Source organism: Oryctolagus cuniculus, chromosome X, assembly GCF_964237555.1.
Source record: "Oryctolagus cuniculus chromosome X, mOryCun1.1, whole genome shotgun sequence".
NCBI classification, from domain to species: Eukaryota; Metazoa; Chordata; class Mammalia; order Lagomorpha; family Leporidae; genus Oryctolagus; species Oryctolagus cuniculus.
Window position 1 is genome coordinate 132,351,172 of NC_091453.1, and position 15,050 is coordinate 132,366,221.

At 53.6% G+C, this 15,050-nt stretch overlaps 1 protein-coding gene across 1 annotated transcript; it reads right to left on the reverse strand.

Annotated features, from left to right (window-relative positions):
- Positions 1-4,748: 4,748 nt before the first annotated feature.
- On the reverse strand, positions 4,749-7,127 carry MECP2 (methyl-CpG binding protein 2; the record flags this gene model as incomplete). The annotated part of the gene is given in 2 exon segments (NM_001171370.1): positions 4,749-5,829; positions 6,777-7,127. Coding segments are annotated over 2 exon segments (1,432 nt in total), but the record flags the coding sequence as incomplete, so codon positions are not given.
- Between the last annotated feature and the right edge of the window lie 7,923 nt (positions 7,128-15,050).

Genomic DNA, 15,050 nt, shown 5'->3' on the forward strand with positions numbered 1-15,050 from the left:
GCAAGATGAGGAGACAGTGGGCAGCAGGGCGGGGCTGGGCCTTCCGGCTCACCGGTCAACACCTCGCTTTCCCACATGGACAGCTGGGCTCTTGCAGCTTCGAGTCAAGGCAGGCCGCTGACCTCCACACCGCCCTCAAAGGACACGGTCAGAAACCAGGTCCTTGGGGACAGTTCCCCGGGGAGAGAGTGGCTCTCCAGTGACAAAAGGCCTAGAGTCTCCGGAAGCCTCTGGTCCCCGCTCCTCAAGTACAAGAGGCTTCAGGCTGGATGCCCCTTGGCCTATACCATGAAGCAGACACCTCAGGGCAAGCACTAAGTATTTTTAGGTCGGTATTTTTGCAAAACCTGGCTCTTATTCATTCAGTAACATCAAAATGTAATTTTCTGCCAAATGTTTTCTAGGTTTTCCTCCTAACCTATTGCAAACTGGTGTCAGTGTTCAATTTTTCCCCTTTATCATGTAACTGTAGACCCTGGGGGAGGCAGTATCCTAGCGATTTGTAACAGTTAGACTATGTCTTTTCTAAAGAGCCGTACGGTATCTAAAAGAGAAGACACTACGATGGAGAGACTTGACAAATGCCTCAGGGCTCACTGATGCCGAGAGAGAAGAGTGAGAACACGCGGCGGGAGCGGCGGGCTCTGCCCGGGCGAGGGTGCTGCTGTGCCTGACCCCTTACCCACCCCCACGGCACGTTGTCCAGGCAAATCCCGAGTGGGATTTCCTATGCAATTGTCCACAGAGGCTCTAGGATTAGTTTATTTCTTGAAGTCTAAGCCATGAGTCCTAGGATCTGTTGATGTGATTCGAATCAGGAAACAATTCGGGGCAGCAAGCTACGAACTGGCGCACAAAGGTCTTCTCAAAGAACCGGTCCCAGTGATCTTCCCCGGCCCAGTCAGCCCAGAGAGCCTGGCTGGAATGCTCTGGCAAGGGGGTGGTGGCTGGCGCGGGGCGAGGGGCTACATGGCTCTGGCAGGCTCTACTCGGGCTAAAGGAAATCCAGTTGGTCTTTCCTGGCGGCTCCAGTTCACAATCTTTTGCTCTCTCCTGGGCTTGAGCAGCTTACTAAAAGTTACGGAAAACTCAGAGGTCCTGTCAGCTCAGGAAACTCCTTTCCCCATCAAGCCTGGCAGTCTCTTTCTCCTCTGTGATTAGCGTCAGCAACACGCTGGGCATGTGACAATCTGGGGTCGCTCGGGTTCCCATGTCCATCCCGAGAGCTGAGAGGCCGGGGCCCTTGGCTACTGCGGCACTGATGGACGGGCACCCCCTGTGCCTTTGGAGACTCGATGGAGCCTGGCTGCGGCCAGAGGTCCCCAGCCCGCTGCATGGCCAGGGCCAGCCATTCTACTGGTTCTGAGAAGCCCAGCGGCAGGCAGGGAGGGTGGGCGTGCCTGGGAGGAGCTGGAGGACATACAGTGTTCTGTCGGGAGAGGAGGTAGTAGCTAACAACTAGAACAAAGGGAGGGGAGACTGTCGATGTGACCTTAGTGACCTAGCCCCATGGGGATTTGAAAGCTGTAGGTCAGTTCCTGTATTCTTCACATATTCACTAAAAGATGCCCCCCAATCTTCATAGTGTTCAAGTACAGACAAAATCGAGGTCACACCCCAAAACTGGGCCGGACATAGCTGGTGAGAATCCCGTGGCTTAAGGCTTTCCCTCCGATCTCCTGTCAACCGGACCCTAAGGCAGGAGTGCAGGGGAGCTGCAGGGTCCCCGCCTCCCAGGGTGATAAACTGACAAAGCTGCCTGCTTAAAGGCGACTGACTCATGATGCCTTTATCTGGGGACGAGGGAATGGGGAAGAAAGGGGCAAACAGCGAGAAATCTCTGAGGAGCCTCGGGCCCCATCTGCAGCTTCGGAAGGAACTCTGAAGGGAAAGAGGCTGGGGAGCGAGGGAGCTGCAGGTGGGGCCCGGCCGAGAGAAAATGAGACTTGAAATGCTGTGTTCCCAATCGACTCCTGAGCCAAGTGTTGTGGGCGCCGGGGCACCAGGTGGCCCCACACTCCTCCTCCCAGGACCAGGCGCACCCGCCGAAGGCGAGGCCACCTCTGGACACTGGGCCCAGGAGCCACCATTCACTGGACTAAAGCACAGTGTGTGGAAACCCGACTGATCCAGACAGACATCTTCTGAGGGACAAGCTGGCTGCATGCCGCACGCTGCTGTGCACAGGTGGCCTCTGCGGGTGCAGGGAGTGCGAGGCCACTGTGGGATCAGGAGGGTGAGGAATTCCGAAGGACCAGGGCCCTCCTCTGACCACCCCTTCCTTCTGGGGAGGAGTCAGAAGTGAAGGCGGGAGGATCAACAGCAGAGCGGGTGGAGGGATCAGGGGTCGGACTGACGGGAGCCTGGGTGCAGACTTGCTGTCACAGCATAGGGAAATGGGTACAAATATGCTAAAGTCCAACTATGACTCTACCAACAGAATGGGGCAAACTCCCTCACTTCTAACCATTCCAGAAGAGACAAACACGGTTTTTTTCTTAAGCTACTGATTGGAACTGTCAACTATGGTTCCTGATCACTAAAGACTGGCAAGGAAATGCTAGACAGTTTCTATGATGTTTCACTCCTTCATGATTACACCGTAGTAAGGAAGCCAGGGGACAATAACTGAAATACACAAGACAACACGCACTTGACAGTTCATGGCAGCAGCTCACATGGGACGTGCCTGCGGGTGTTTCTGGAAGCATAAGACTGCTGTCTCATTTGCTACTTTGATAAGGTACTTCTCAGTTGGACAGATTTAGATACAAGAGACATCTCTGTAAACACAGAAAAGGATATACCAATATGATGAAGATATGCAGCTAGATAAGGACTTCCTGAACAGAGGTTAGAAAGATGGGACCCCAAAGGAAAACGGACTAAACCCCACAGCAAGCCCAAGCCTCCAACATCCACACCACAACCCACAGACCAGATAGCAAAAGGAGGGCTGTACTGGCCCCACCCAGTCTGCGCTGAGCAAAAGCACATGTCCCTGGGAAAGGGGGGAGCAGGCGAGGGGCTGAGGGCCCGGGGTGGGGCCAGCTCAGGTCTCCGGAGTGTCTGCACTGGTTCTGCCAGCTGCCTTGCTTCGTGATGCTCGGCGCCAGGCTTCCGAGTGGGGCCAGGGCTGGCAGCTGGAGGCCCTGCCGGGCCACTTACGACTGGCAGGCCCCAGGGCGCTCTCTAGCTTCTCTGGTCCACTTTTCTAGAGGAGAAAGGTGGAGAGCTCCGCTCATGGTTCAAGGTCTGAGAAGCCTCTGGCCTTTCTCTTTCCAGGGAACAGGGGGCTACACATAGGAGAATCAGACCTTGCTGCCCTCTGGCTCTTGAGAGGCCAGGCTGGCCCCAGCAGAACCCAGGGTTCCTCAGGGCTCTGAACAGGGTGGGGCTGGTACTGGCAGTGGGAAGGCAAAGGGCAGGCAGGGTTCTAGGGCCTAGAACCAATCAGTGCTGGCTTGGGGTATGGGTGGGCACTGCAGCTGTAGGGGACAGAAGGGAGGAAGTAGGAGGAAGGGGGAGGGAGAGGGGCAAAGAAATGGAAGGATGAAACGAAGCAAGGTAGAAATGGGAGGAGAGAAGAGAAGCCAATCAGGAAGTCCTTATAAAATTGCAGCAAACACTTAGAGTTTCGGAGCTTCGTGGGAGCCCTATGTGCCGAGCCCACTTGAAAACAAGCGCAGGTATATACAGATCCAGGTAGTTCTGAACACCGTCACGTCTGCTGGCCTGAGGGACAAAGTGTCACCAAGTCAAGCCAGTCTGCTCTCAGAGCATGTTTGTTTTGAAGTGGGAACATGAAGACTCAATAGTGCAAATAATTCTAAGCTGTCCCTACAGGAGAATTGGAAAGTAATTGGAAGAACATTTTCCTCTGCTCCCCTCTCGCCCCGCCCACTCAGTGCCTAACTCAGGCCAGCCTGCCCGCACCTCATGCTGCAGCCTCCACAGGCGCGTGCACGTGTGCTCGCGCGCTCGCTCGCTCTGTCTCTCACTAGCGCCGTCTGCTGGAGGACAGCCCTCAAGGACAGGGCCGTTCCCTCCCGCGGCTCAGGCCAGTCTACACTCGCAGCTCAAAGGGATGACTCCCCCGGAGCCTCGCCGGAGCCACGGCAGACAGTGCTACTTCTATCCTGTGAAATGTCTCTGTCAGTTTGGGACTGGGGCTGCCACGGGGCCGTCCTTCGTGCCGCCATAGGTGGGATCACGTGGGCCATAGCCACTGGCCACCTCCATCCTCCTCTCCATAAAGAATCCCACTGTCTCTGCTGCCTCACACCTCCCTGTCCCAACCTGGTGGGCTTTGGGGGAGGTGGGGGAGTCGAGGGAGCTGTGGGCGGGGCATCAATGGCACCAAAATGGGCGTGTCCTCTCAATGCTCTGTCCCTCAGGAGCACACAGGGAAAGGTTTGGGTGGGAGGGCAGGTGCCTGGTCAACAGCTTGGCTGGTCAGTAGTATCTGCAGCAAGCCTTGTTGAAGGAGCCTAGTTTAGAAAAGTGCAAAGCTACTTCTGGCCCTGGTTAGGTCTTCAACCTGACTGTGCTTGTCGGTAAGAAAAACATCCCCAATGCTCCAACTACTCCCACCCTGAAGCCACGAAACTCTAAGTTTACTGAAAGAAAAAAAAATATTTTTTATTTCAGTTAATCGGGAAGCTTTGTCAGAGCCCTACCCATAAGGAGAAGAGACAACAGCTGCCTTTATTCTTGTTGGTTTGCTTTGCAATGCGCTCTGTGTAAAGTCAGCTAACTCTCTCGGTCACGGGCGTCCGGCTGTCCACAGGCTCCTCTCTGTTTGGCCTTGGCATGGAGGATGAGACAATGTCTTTGCGCTCTCCCTCCCCTCGGTGTTTGTACTTTTCCGCAGCTGTGGCGGCGGCAGCGACCGCGGGCTGAGTCTTAGCTGGCTCCTTGGGGCAGCCGTCGCTCTCCAGCGAGCCTCCTCGGGGCATCTTCTCCTCTTTGCAGACACTGCTGCTCAAGTCCTGGGGCTCAGGGGGGCTGGCGGGGTCCTCGGAGCTCTCGGGCTCGGGCGGGGGCGGGGGCAGGGGCGGGAGCAGCGGCGCAGGGGCCTTCGGGGACTCTGAGTGGTGGTGGTGGTGGTGGTGCTCCTTCTTGGGGGGCGAGGAGGTGCTGCTGCGCCCCTTGGGGCTGCTCTCCTTGCTTTTCCGCCCGGGGCTCTTGCAGGTCTTCAGTCCCTTGCCGCTCTTCTCGCCCAGGGTGGACACGAGCAGGGGCTTCACCACTTCCTTGACCTCGATGCTCACCGTCTCCCGGGTTTTGCGCTTCTTGATGGGCAGCACGGTCTCCTGCACGGACCGGATGGAAGATTCCTTCACGGCTTTCTTTTTGGCCTCGGCAGCGGCAGCTGCCACCACACTCCCAGGCTTTCGGCCCCGTTTTTTGGGAATCGCCTGCGGGTCAGCCTCAGCTTTTCGCTTCCTGCCAGGGCGCTTGATGACCATGACCTGGGCAGACGTGGTGGCCCCACCCCCCTCGGCCTTGCCCCCCGGCGAGGCCTGGAAAGGCATCTTGACGAGCAGCTTCCCGGGGCTTTTCTCCAGGACCCTTTTCACCTGCACACCTTCTGACGCAGCCGCCTTGGGTCTCGTGCTGCCACTGCCTTTGGGGCGTCCCCGACCTCTGCCAGTTCCTGGAGCTTTGGGAGATTTGGGCTTCTTAGGTGGTTTCTGCTCTCGTCGGGAGGGGCTCCCTCTCCCAGTTACCGTGAAGTCAAAATCATTAGGGTCCAGGGAGGTGTCGCCTACCTTTTCGAAGTACGCAATCAACTCCACTTTAGAGCGGAAGGCTTTTCCCTGGGGACTGTAGGGACAAACGGAGAGACACAAAGAACAGTTAGATGCTTTCCGTGGCGATGTCGGAGATGGGACAGAGTGGATGCTGGTGACGAAAATCTCTGACAGAGGTTATTCCTCAAACATGAGTCACATTTAAGAAAAGCCAAGATGGGCTACAACTAGGGTCAGACAGAAGGCAACACAGCCCGGGCGGGAACGAGGCCACCGGGTGGCAGTGGGTACCCTATGGACAGCTCTCATGCCGGAATGGCTTGGTGCTGGCTGTTCAACAGCTGCGGCTGAGATGCCCCAAGGACCTGCCTGCCACCAAGGCAACTCCTGCCCCGGCCTTTCCACAATCCAGCAACCAAGGGGTCAGGCCTGGTAGAACAGGGGCTGTCAGGCTGGGGCTCATTCCGCTGCTAGGTGCCTGGGCCTCCCCCACTTGTGTCTGAACTCAGGCACAGCGCATCCTCTCTCTGGGAACTGGCTGCAATACAAGAACGCTTGGCTTTGCTCACCCTTCTGGGAGCTGACGAATTCAATGAGGCTTTCCACAAATGTCCTTTGAAAACTGCTAACGTTTTGGGGATGACTTAAGGGGCAGAACTGAAATGTGCTTCTCTTAATGTCTGCCTCTGGAAATTATTTTACTTCAATAGAAATTGCTCAGTTATCAGTCCAAAGCTGGACAAATACCAAGAGGCAACGTTGGGAAGGAATAGGGAGCGCATCGTTTCTGTTTCCAGAACCACTGATTCACAGAAGAAAACCAAATGAGAGTAGGTCCCGCTGCTACTCCACCTCCAGACCAGGGAAGGGACCCCGTGCGCAGGCCCCCGAAGCACACCCGCTCTCGGCATTACTGAAGCCCTCACGGCAGGAGAGGTTACGTGCACACTCTCCCGTCACCCCAGAGGACCCGTGCGCCTGCCCTGCCGGCTTACCGCGCCGGGCCCCGCTCTCACTTACTTGATCAAGTACACATCATACTTTCCAGCAGAGCGGCCAGACTTCCTTTGCTTAAGCTTTCGTGTCCAACCTTCAGGCAGGGTAGGGTCGTCGTACATGGGTCCCCGGTCACGAATGATGGAACGCCGCTGTTTGGGGGAGGCAGACGCTTCCGGTACAGCTGGGGCAGAGCCCGATCCTTCTGACGTCTCCGCTTTGCCTGCCTCGGCTGGCTCAGCAGAGTGGTGGGCTGATGGCTGCAGAGGCTCATGCTTGCCCTCTTTGTCTTCTTTCTTATCTTTCTTCACCTTTTTAAATTTGAGAGGCTTGTCCTTGAGGCCCTGGAGGTCCTGGTCTTCTGACTTTTCTTCCCTGAAGTGTTAAACAAGTATGTAAGCATCACAGAGAAACATACCAGTCTGCAGAAAAACTGAGCGGAGGCAGGCTTGGGCCCCTCCAGGTCTGGACGCCCTTGCCCAGGACACAGAGCCTGAGGCCAGGGAGCCTCAGGCTGTAGGAGTTTTGGGCTGCTGGAGGTGTTGGCCAAGTTCACCTGACCCGCACCACGGACATCTCCAAGTCCCGCTCCTGGCAAGGCAGGAGAGTGATCAGCCCGAGCAGGTGTCTTCCTCCTGAGCACAGGCCCCGTGACGCGGCATGTCAGGGCCTGCGGCTCTGCTCGCTGCCCAGAGGCTCCCAACTGATCCGAGAGGGTGGGGTCCCCTCCTGTGTTCGCGAGTGTATTAACACACCTATCAGATCTGTACTTCATCACGAAGCAGCCTGTGAGGCACGGCACAGCGTGCTGAGGGCAGCCAGGCCCAGCACTGCCCTCCGGGAGGTGCCACGCAGTGCCATGTCATGGGAAGGACACACGGGTTTGGAACCAGGCACCCTGAGCTCAAATCCTGGGTGTGCTATTCTCCAAACACGGGCCTGAGCAGGTGACCTCAGCACTCTCTGGCTCGGGTTCCTCATCTCGACAAGGGGCAACCCTGTCTCAGAAGCATACTTGGTGTGAGAGACGCAGGGACAAGGTACAAAGGCGCCTTATGAATACTGCTACCTTGGGCTATAGCGACTGCCGTCCAGGGCACCGGTGTAGGCAGAACAGAGCGCCCAGGCCATGTGAGCCTTTATCGTGAGGTACCCCTTATAAAGAACAGCCTTGGCCTCAGCAAACGCAGATGGAAAAGCAAGGAAAAAGGTGTGGTCCAGGCACAGCCCTGTGTCCCATCCCTGCTGGGGCAGAACCCTACCCCCTACCCCCCCCCCCCCCCCCACCACACTGCAGGCCAGGACGGCAGGCTGCCTCTGAGGGAGTCGCAGTGAGACCCCTTCGGAAGCACCACTCCCAGGCACTTGTTAGCATCTCATTCTGGAAAACAGCACGAGTATCCTATCCTCTGTGTTCTCAGGCCTGGACTCTCCTATCCCTTATGGCTCATGTCAGTGCTAGTCACACTGCCTGGTGGTGTACGCGATCAACTTCTTGTCTTGTCTACACTGTGCAGACTATGCAACGGAGGCACCATGGTGTGCATTTGCAAGTAGTGTCAGGAAATCAGGACCCAACTGATGTGGGCAAGTCATCAAAGGCTGTTTAGCATCAGGACGCAGAAGCTGCAAGGGCACTCTAGAACAGCCAGGTCAGCCGTGGGGAGGCGGGCATGGCTCCTGTGAAGGGACAAGAGCCCAAGGAAGGCATGCCCCGGCGCACTCTGGCTCACCCGTAAGTTCCTCCGTCTTCTGTACCTTCCTCCAGCAGTTTGGGAGTAGAGTAGGCCTGCTGGGGTCGCTTACAGCCAAGCTACGCAAAGATGCATCCCACAGTCCACAGGGTACCTGTCCTCGCTGTGCAGTGGGTTTCCCTAACCTAACAATGTTCAAGTCTCCAGGTTTAAGAGTCTTTAACGGGAAATGATGAACACTTCTGAGAAGCTAGGTGTGTCCTGTGGCCCACCTGTTCAGCCTTTAGGGCCGACCCAGTAGGCAGCTCCCATAAAGGAGTGGAGAAAGGAGCTTGCTACTAGGCAAACTGAGTCAAATGCTAGAGTAGCGGACAGACAGGACTCATCACTTCCAACCAATGCCAAGGCTGTTTCCTAAAACCTGTACTCCTGGAGTGAGAGAAATCACCAGACAGATCGGAAACGTCTGTCTCCTTTGCAAGTCATGCTTGTATTCCCAAATATGTTAACCACTATGAGGTGAAGTCCAACCCGCATGATCAAACAACGCCTTCTAAAATCTGCCCTGCGGAAGCACCTCCAGAAATGCCCAATGTGATGTGCATGCTGCTATTTGCTACAGCTAAAGACTGCAGACACCTCGGAGCCCCGGAGCCAGGGGACTTACTGAATGCACTCTGGCCGCCCCCCAGCTGGAGCAGAGCAGCGGAGAAGGGGCTGAGGAGGAGCCTTCCACACTGCTGTGGAGTCATTTCAGGCCCCGTGGTGAAGAGAAAGCAGCAAGGTGCAAACACGCGCACCACAGGCTACTTCCTGTGTAAGAAACAAGGGGAGTTAAGGAAGGACGCCTCGGAACTAATGAAACTGGTTCCCTACCTGAGTAGGTGGGGATAAGAGGAGGGTACAGGCATAGCAGTGAGGCCTGGCCACACATGTCTCTGCGCAGAATTTTGACTTCTGAATCATGTTTACGTAACCAGAAACAGAATTAAAACAAAAATCAACAAGACTCCATCACATTAAAACCAACAGAAACAAATGAGCTTAACTGAGTATCAAACTGACAGCACACCACAGAGAAAAGGTTTATCTCAAATAACTGTTGACCGCAATGCTCTGAATACCCACAGAGGGACATAGTCTAGGGCCAACAATGACATCCCAGGGCTACTAAACAAGCCAGTATCGTACCGGTCCCAGGAGCATGTAGGGTGCTGAGAGAAAGCAGTGGTCTTGGTGCAGCCCCAGGCTGGACGCAGCATAGGATTTAGGGTCCGTTTACAGAGCCTGCTGGCAGACTGGTATGAGGGCAAGAGCCAGGATGAATGACGGAGGACGACAGTGCCTAACTGAGAAGGGAAGACTACGTAAGAGACGAGCCCAGAATGGCAGGAGAGAGATCACAGTTCTTCAGCTACTAGCTAGCAGTGCAGAGACCAGCGGTGCTTAGAGTGTCACTTGGCCTAAATGAACTGTTTTTTTTTTTTTTTTTTTTGGTGGTAAAATATATATAACATAAAGTTCAAACTTTTTAACCATTTTTTAAAATTTTTCATTTCTTTGACAGGTAGAGTTATAGACAGTGAGAGAGAGAGAGACAGAGAGAAAGGTCTTTCTTCCATTGGTTCACCCCCCAAATGGCCGCCATGGCTGGAACTGCACTGATCCGAAGCCAGGAGCCAGGTGCTTCCTCCTGGTCTCCCATGCAGGTGCAGGGCCCAAGCACTTGGGCCATCCTCCACTGCACTCCTGGGCCACAGCAGAGAGCTGGGCTGGAAGAGGAGCAATCGGGACTAGAACCCGGCACCCATATGGGATGCTGGCGTCACAGGCGGAGGATTAACCAAGTGAGCCATGGCGCCGGCCTCCCTTTTTAACCATTTGTAAGTGTACAATAAATAAGCACTGAAGATGGGAGAATAAAGGCCCTTTTATCTGTATTATTCGAAGTTACTTAAAGCAAATATGACAGTATGATGATTTTCAATTTTTGTGCATCAAAGGGCATGCAGGTGTTATTTTATTTTCTGTATTTAAAAACAAAGCAACAAAAGGCTCCAAAGAGCCTGGACTCTGTTGGGCACGCAGTGAGCGTACAAATGATACCAAACAGGTCAGCTATTTGAGTTTTCACCCTTGGCCTCTGCCACAGGAGGGAGGCCAGGCTGAGGTGCCAGGGGACTCCTCAGGGCTGTCCCCAGGAGTATCACAGACTTACCATATGTAGACACACACACCCTGAGATGATGAGGAGGCTAACTGAGCAGTAGGTTCACAAGTTCATACATTTCAGAATCTCAAGTCCCTTCAAAAGCACCTATTCAACTTTTGAATGTTACACATAAACAAGGGAAGGTCACAACTAGACAAAGGAACCTGCCTGCGGTTACTGACAAGTCAGTAGCCAAGAAAGACAACTTGAGATCTGGGGCTTCACTGCCCTTACAAAGGTGCATGTGTGTTCACCAACTGCCACTGTGAGTGTTCCCATCCCATCGTCCCTGCGAACCACCCTGCACAGAGGGAACAGTGACAGTGAGATCCGCCCCGCATCACCAGCAGCAGCTTTGGGCCTTCTCTCTCCTTTGTCTTCATTTTTGTCTTTCAAGTTCAGTCAAGATGGCACGTCCAAAAAGCCTGCCTGGCTCCTGCTTCTCCTCTCCATCGCCTCCCCCCCACCCGCTGCTGTATGAGCTGGCACCCTGCATGCCTCCCAGTGTACTTGGAATGCCCCACTGCGGATCTCGACTCCATCTTCCCTAAGTGCACAGTGCCAGGCACAGGAGCAATGACTGAATTCAGCTACAGGAATAATTACAACAGAGGGGGTGTGCTCTACACGCTTCTTTTCACAGCTGTGCCCCTCTGGCCAACCATAAGCTTCTAGCAAACCAGCTCTGGATAAGGGAATCTATGCATGATGGGTGTGGAAACCACCAGTAGTCTCTTGGGCACCAGTGGCTTCGAGATAACAGAAGATGAGGCTGGCGAAGTCACAGAGGTCCTTGGTCCACAGAGGTCACGAGGGTAGCAGTACTGAGAATGGTTGTGCCAGAAGGATGGGTGGACCAGCAGACACCCATTCTGCTCACGTGGATACAAAGGCTGGACTAAACATCTTGTAGCAGACACTAGGTGGGGGTCACTTTGTGGTGGGAAGAGGAAAGCCACCGTTTGGAAGGCCTGCATTTCATATCAGAGTGTGCTTCAAACCCTGGCTGCTCTGCGTTTCCAATCCAGCTCCCTGCTAAAGTACTTGGGAGGCACTAGATCATACCCTTAGTGCTTGGCCCCTGCCACCTACATGGAAGACCAGGACGGAGGTCTTGCTCCTGGGTTCAGCCTGGCCTGACCCTGGTAGTTGTGGCCATTTGGGAAGTGAACCAGCAGATGGAAGACCTCTCTGCGTCTCTAGGTCTCTGTCACTCTGCCTTTTAAATAGATAAATAAAAAACTAGAAAAGACATAAGAATGCGAGCTTGGGGCATTTAAGGCAAAAAAAAAGAAAGAAAGAAAGAAAGAAATATACAGGCTAAATAACGAGACTGGGGATAGTGTTATGGTGTAACAGGTTAAGCTGCCACCTGTTAATGCCGGCATCCCATATGGGTGCTGGTTCAAGTCAAGTCCTGGCTATTTTACTTCTGATCTAGCTCCCTGCTAATGCACATGGAAAGTGGAGCTGACACTGTGCCGTAGTGGGCTAAGCCACTGCCTGCAGTGTCGACATCCCACTTGGGCACCAGTTCCTTTCCTGGCTGCTCCTCTTCCAATCCAGCTCTCTGCTATAGCCTGGGAAGGCAGCAGAAGATGGCCCAAGTACTTGGGTCCCTGCACCCATGTGGGAGACCTGGAAGAATTTCCTTGGCTCCTGGCTTCGGGTCGGCTCAGCTCTGGCCATTGCAGTTATTTGGGGGAGTGAACCAGCAGATGGAAGACCCCCCCTCCTCTGTGTGTAACTCTACCTCTCAAATAAATAAATAAAATCTTAAAGCAGTGGAAAATTACCCAAGTGCTTTGGCCCCTACACTCACATGGGAGACCCAGATGAAGCTCATGGCTCTTAGCTTTGGCCTGGCATAGCCCAGCTGTTGTGGCCTTTTGGGGAATGAACGAGTGCGGAAAGATCTCTCTCTTTCCCTCTCCCTCTCTCTCTCCCTGCAATTCTACCTTTCAAATAAATAAATAAATCTTAAAAAAATCAAAAACCCCAAAAGAATACGGAGACTGAAGAGCTGGAACAACTGAATGTAACACGTGACCCTGGACCGGATTCTGGCATTCAGATGAGGAGCCTCTCATCACTGTACTATCTGCTCTCAGGAGGGCTGAAGAATTCTGGAGTGACTGCAATCAAATCCCAAATGGTAAATGGCTTTTGGGGGAACTATGCTCAAAAAGAGGGAGATGAAATTAAATGATTAGAAACTGCACTGGTTGACAGCATTTTTATAGTGCTTGTCTATTTTTATTTATTTGCAAGGGAGGGAGGGAGAGGGGGAGAGAAAGATCAACTCATCTTCCATCCTTTGGTTTACTCTCCAAATATCCACAACAGCCAGGGCTCAGCCAGCCTGAAGCCAGGAGCCCAGAACTCCATCCTGGTCTCCCACATGGGGGGCAGGGACCCATCACCTCCTACCTTCCAGTATGCAATAGCAGGGAGCTAAACAGGAAGCAGAGCTGGGACTCGAACTGGTGCTCATACGTGCCGATGTCCCAAGTTGAGCCACAACGCTTTCCGGGACAGTAGTATTTTGAAGCAGCAATGGGCAAGCTTATTAACAAAGAGAATGCTTTCATGTTATATACAAAGACGTCAGGAGAAAAAGCTGGCAACCTGAAGGGAGTGCCTTCTTTAGTTGCTCAAAGAATCGCTATGCTTTCCATAGGGTTACACTCTCCATGGTAAAGCTGTGAGTGTAAGTGAGAACGGTGTAAAGATACCTGCCCTGTGTTTAAGAAAGCGTTGCCACAGAAGGCCTTGCCGAGGCCCCAGACAACCTGACCGTCGGGGGCAAATGTTGTGCGATGGGCACAGTCTCTGGTTCTGGCGACAAAGGATAAAGACTTCAACATGCTTTGGTGTTCTTTTAACCAGAATTGCTAATGGTTTCACTGGTCAGCTCTGGCTACCAAATAGCACAAGTTGAGGGTCTACACAATCCAGTTTTTCCTCTAAGAGCACATGTTTTTATGTGATTTACAGAACACAACCTTTTCCAGAAACATACATATCGCACTGAAGTAAAAACTCGCTCACAAATCTTAAACATCTAAAAAGCATGCGCTAGGGCTCCCGAGAAATAGAACACTCTGTGACGTTGCTGCTAGAACGCAGACAGGTCGAAGTCTTCATCTGGGGAGGCGAAGGACAACTCAAGTTCCAGGAATCTTTCTTTCAGGCTAAATCATTACATCCTGTGGGGCCTGAGGGCAAAGGGAAGTAACCCACAGTAATGCTGCTCCTAAGGGCCCAGCAGGCGGTCGCAGGAGGCTGCATCTGGTGCTCATCTGACCCAAGGCGCCCAGCACATCACAAGTGCAGCCAGCCAGACTACTGCAGTTGAGAGAGGACTACTCAATCCCTGGGGTTTTCAGATCAAAACAAAACAAAAGCAAACAAACAAACAAAAAAGCAGCTCAAAGGCCAAGTTACAGCAGCAGCAGAACTGGAACGCACGCCTCTGGCCCCCGCGGGGAAACCTGTGGATCCCGTGACATTCTGACTTTCCCTAACTTCCTTCACGCGCACGTTAGGCCCATTTAAGGAGATGACATTTCTCAGCACCTTCGACTTCAGGTTCCCTCTTGGAGGCCACAAACCAAGGGCAGCGAGGAGGCTGCCTCCCCAGCGCGTCCTGCACTGCTGGCTCCCACCCTAACGTATCAGTTGATCAGGGCCTCCACTGCTGCCTTCCCCTTCCAGCACGACCCGCAGAATCTCGGAAGCAAGGCAGAGATGCTTTGCTTCGCTATCTTCCGCCCTTTAGAAATCTGGCATGACAGAATGCCTCGGTGGTCTCTGGGGGGCAGGAGAAGGTGGGCTTCAGCTCAAAGGCAATGCTGCCAGAGCCTGCAATTCAGCTGAGCTGCTCTGAACTCAAAGTGTATTTTCGATCCCTCACTTCTGAAAATATACGAGGAACTGTTTTGAAGAGCTAAACAAAACACAGTTCTTGCCAAGCAAAAGCAGATCCCTTCCCAAATAAAGGCAACCAGTACACTACAGTACTATTTGAAAAGCAGAGTGACAGAGACCAACAGACACACATACATCTTCCATCTGCTGGTTCGCTCTCTAAATGCCTGCCAACAGGGGCTGGCACAGTGGCATAGTGGGTTAAGCTGTTGCCTGCAACACCAGCACCCCATGTGAGTACTAGTTCAAGTGTCAGCTGCTCCACTTCTGATGCAGCTCCCTGCAAATGCTCCACGGAAGGCAGTGGAAGATGCTCAAGTACTTGAGCCACTGCCATCCACGTAGGAGACCCAGATGGAGCTCCAGACTCCTGGCACTGGCCTGGCCCAGCCCCAGCCATTGCAGTCATTTGGGGAGTGAACCAGTGGGTAAAAGGTCTCTGTTTCTCCCTTTTTCTAACTC